The sequence below is a fragment of the Atta colombica genome, unplaced genomic scaffold, assembly GCF_001594045.1.
Source record: "Atta colombica isolate Treedump-2 unplaced genomic scaffold, Acol1.0 scaffold331, whole genome shotgun sequence".
NCBI lineage: Eukaryota > Metazoa > Arthropoda > Insecta > Hymenoptera > Formicidae > Atta > Atta colombica.
Window position 1 is genome coordinate 49,330 of NW_017259439.1, and position 3,883 is coordinate 53,212.

The 3,883-nt window shown below is 26.6% G+C and overlaps 1 protein-coding gene across 1 annotated transcript in view; it reads right to left on the minus strand.

Annotated features, from left to right (window-relative positions):
• Window positions 1-3,883, minus strand: part of LOC108690590 (lipase 3-like) — a 5,792-nt gene that overhangs the window by 1,165 nt on the left and 744 nt on the right. The window contains exons 2-6 of the mRNA XM_018197960.1: window positions 2,140-2,452; window positions 1,827-1,941; window positions 1,468-1,725; window positions 1,154-1,410; window positions 68-210 (exon numbers count right to left, since the gene is read on the minus strand). Coding sequence (XP_018053449.1) covers window positions 68-210; window positions 1,154-1,410; window positions 1,468-1,725; window positions 1,827-1,941; window positions 2,140-2,452 — 1,086 coding nt within the window. The remainder of the gene's footprint in view (window positions 1-67; window positions 211-1,153; window positions 1,411-1,467; window positions 1,726-1,826; window positions 1,942-2,139; window positions 2,453-3,883) is intronic.

Genomic DNA, 3,883 nt, shown 5'->3' on the forward strand with positions numbered 1-3,883 from the left:
TATATATATATGTATATATATTATATACTATACAGCAATACAGCATAAATAAACATCTTGAACTTACAATATGATGATTAATAAAATCATTTTCACTATAAAAGATCGCCACAGGTACTTTTATTCTTTCAAGAATATATTTAGGTGGTTGTGTAGATCCATAGAGAGATAAGTTTGTTTTAATGCCATAATCAAATTTATGAAAAGATCCTGGAAAATAACAATTATAGATAAAACAATTATATATAAAACGTCTCAGCATTAAATAATTATTTTATTTTTTTATTTTCTAAACTGAAAGAGATAGATAAAAAATCTATACGTGTGTGTGTATGTATGTGTGTGTGTGCGTGTGTTTTATATTTAATCATTTTTAATCACACATCTTTTTTTAAGACAAAGAATTTCCCAGCAAACGAGAATGGATTGAAATGAATTGAAATGGATTCAGATTTTCAAAAATATTGATTCATGAATGTTGAAATGAATGTTTTTTAATCCTGAATGCATTTTTACTCATTTATAGGAATTGCATAGAGCATATCTCTATGCCTTTCAATCTAAAAATAATATTAACTTTTTCTATGCATTGTGAATATTGTTCAATTCAAAATTTTGAATAGAAAAAGCAGTTTTTCAATCGAATTGCATCCAATTGAATCCAATTGAATCCAATTAAATCCAAAAAAAGTATTCGCTATTTAAAATACGCATTCGGATAGAAAAAAATTTCAATCCATTTTAATCCATTCTTGTTTGCTAGGTTTAGAACTCTTTGAGTAAATTTAGAACTCGCTTTCAATTATAAATTTTAAGAATAATGTGATACAGAATCCTGCTCATTATATGAAAAATTGGATCTCAATGAAATATGAGCTTCAAATATTAACTTCACAATAAGTATGTTACTTTATAATGTAATGAAAAAAATATGTTATAGACAGAAGGCTCAATAATGGATGATTTTTCTATCAAAATACAAAAATATATCAGAATATAAAATTCATTAGAGTACCTTTAATACACCTGCAACTCAAAAATGATCCATTATTGAACTTTATGTTTGATATTTTTTCCGGAACCTAATTTAATCATTATTTCCTATGTAACACGTGAATGCAGGATCTTTTATACAGAGATAACAATTATTTACCGGAGCATATTAACTGGCCAAAGTGAAGAAATTGTTTAACCGAAGAACCTGCTGGGGAATGTCCAAATATTAAAGGTAACATGGATTTATCGAGTTGTTCGCTACCGAATCCAGCGATAAGATAAAAGCAGAAATTACAAAAACCCTTTGTCATCGGGTGAGGCGCGTTGCTTAAAAAGGTCCTCAATATAAAACTTTGCCATTTATTAGAAGGTAACCATTGATTTATGTTGCAAATATAAGATCCCCACTGAAACACATTTGTGACATAATATAGCATAATTTTGTGAAAAAAATCAGAAAATATAACAAAACATTGCATTACATCTAATATATTATGAAAATAGGCAAAAAGTTTCAAAAATGAACTTTTTTGATTTCCTAAAAATACTGCAGGTGCTAAACTTATCATTCCTTTGATCTTAGCATTATATTCAGGTCTTTCGCTTCCCATAACATAGAATGTGGTTGCACCCTGACTGTAACCGATATAATACAATTTGGAATGACCAGTTTTTTCTAAGATATAATCTATTGTTGCTGGTAAATCATAATATCCAATCTCATGCCAACTGTAACAGAAATATTTATCATTTTCAGGTACAATGCTATTATTTCTTTTTTATATTTTTATTACTTTATCTGTTTATTATATTTTAAATCGCTCGATTACCTAAAATCCCAAAAGTTTCTATCTTTGATTGAATAATATTTATGAGATTTGGAGTAAGTGTTTCCACGAGCGTTTGCGAGCCAAACGTCGTATCCATTGTCACAAAGAACATATGCTGCAATATGAAAAGTTATATAATGCATTAATAAATTCTAGGATATTTATCATATTCTGATGATGAATAATTATTTGAATATTAATGAATAATTCATTATTAGAGTATCAGATGACTAAAATAAATAACAAAAATGCAAAAATAAATTTAAAAATTAAGAAAATACAAAAATATACTTATTTATTAATAGATACTAACCAAGGGCTTTGTGTGGTCCTAGAAGTACCCAATCCGCAGAACTAGATACAATTCCATGATTTATTATAACTGGCAATCTAGAGGAACTGATATAATATCCGGAAGTTTTTAAGAGTTGATAATTCTCAGCAGAAATTGACAAATTATGATCTTCACTATTCATAACAGTTGCATCGATATTTATGATGTCAGCGTTTGACACTGATGGTACTCGATCATTAGGAAGTACACGATGCACGGTTAAATAATAATTATCTTCTGTGCAAATCTGATGAGTTTCGGCTACGTAACCATGAGCTTCAATCAGTTCAGGCTGCAAAGGAATAAAGTGATTACATTGCATAACTTTTATGGAAAGTGAATTTTATGTTTCAATTATTTTCCTACAAAAAAGGTACCGACTTCTGAATGCAATTAGAGTTTTTTTTTTTTTTTCCAAAAGTCTTGCTTATTTAAGTGATGTACATTAGTCTGTGACCTTTTATTAAGATTAACGTAATAATTTTCTAATTAATGATGCGATTGTATATATTTCTTTCATAATAAACTTTTTTGCTTAAATTCAAATCATTTAAACTCGTTTTCACGCCACGATCGAATTCTATTTCCGGAAGAGGAAGCGAAATATTTTGTATCAGCTGATGAATACAGTTAGTGGCACGCGATATATTCTTGCTAGATTGTTTCCGTTCTAGTAAATTACTAAAATTGCACCACATAACATAATTTCTAATAATTTACTAAAATGTAAGCCATCAAGCAAGAAAACATATATTATTTGCCACTAATTTAAATTCGAAGAATATCGCGTCTTAAATCGAATTCCATTTTGAAATGTCTAACATTTATACGTTATAAACATCACGAATTAATATTGATAAAATATTAATTTTTTAAAATCATTTAATTCTTTTATTATATGTATGTATAATGATTCAATCGGCTATTTGCTTTTTATACTTTTTTGACTTGTCGAATAAAATAATTAGATCTTTGTTATTAAGAATTTTTTAGAGCTAAAGAAATTGCAACTTTTAACACATTACAGCAGTTAAAATTAGAATATTTAAAATTGCGGAATTCTCACGTGACAATTAGGCGAGGCCGTATACAATAATTTTGTCTGCATAATGCAATAATGTAATAATTATGTTAGTAAGACGTAGAATACAATAAGGAGAACTGTTCCGATAAAAAATTTTTCATGCATGAATATATATAGATAGATAAACGTACATAAATATTCATAAACACGTATAATCATACATGAAGCATATTCATCCTTACAGCATCATATCCTTACTCTTTTTTTTTTTTAAATTATTTTTTAGTGTAATCAAAATAATAATAGTAATGTAAAAGCATAAAAAATAATTAAAGAGATAATTTTCACATACGTACGGTTTAGAAAAAAATATTAGGATGTTAGTTTGGGAAAAAAATGCTCATACGTAATTGTGTATAATTTTATATATAATTATTTATATATAAATAATTTTTTTACATTTCTTCAAACTTGATTTTTTTCGAAAACCAAATAGTATGAAAATTACCCTTTTTATTATTTTCACATTAATATTATTATTTCCATTATACTAAAAAAGTAATTTTACAAAAAAAAAAGGATATATATGATCATTCGGGATATATTTCATATAAAATTATGTATGTTTATGAATATTTATATATGTTTATGTATGTTTATACATATTCATGCATGATAAATTTTTTACCGGGAATTAAA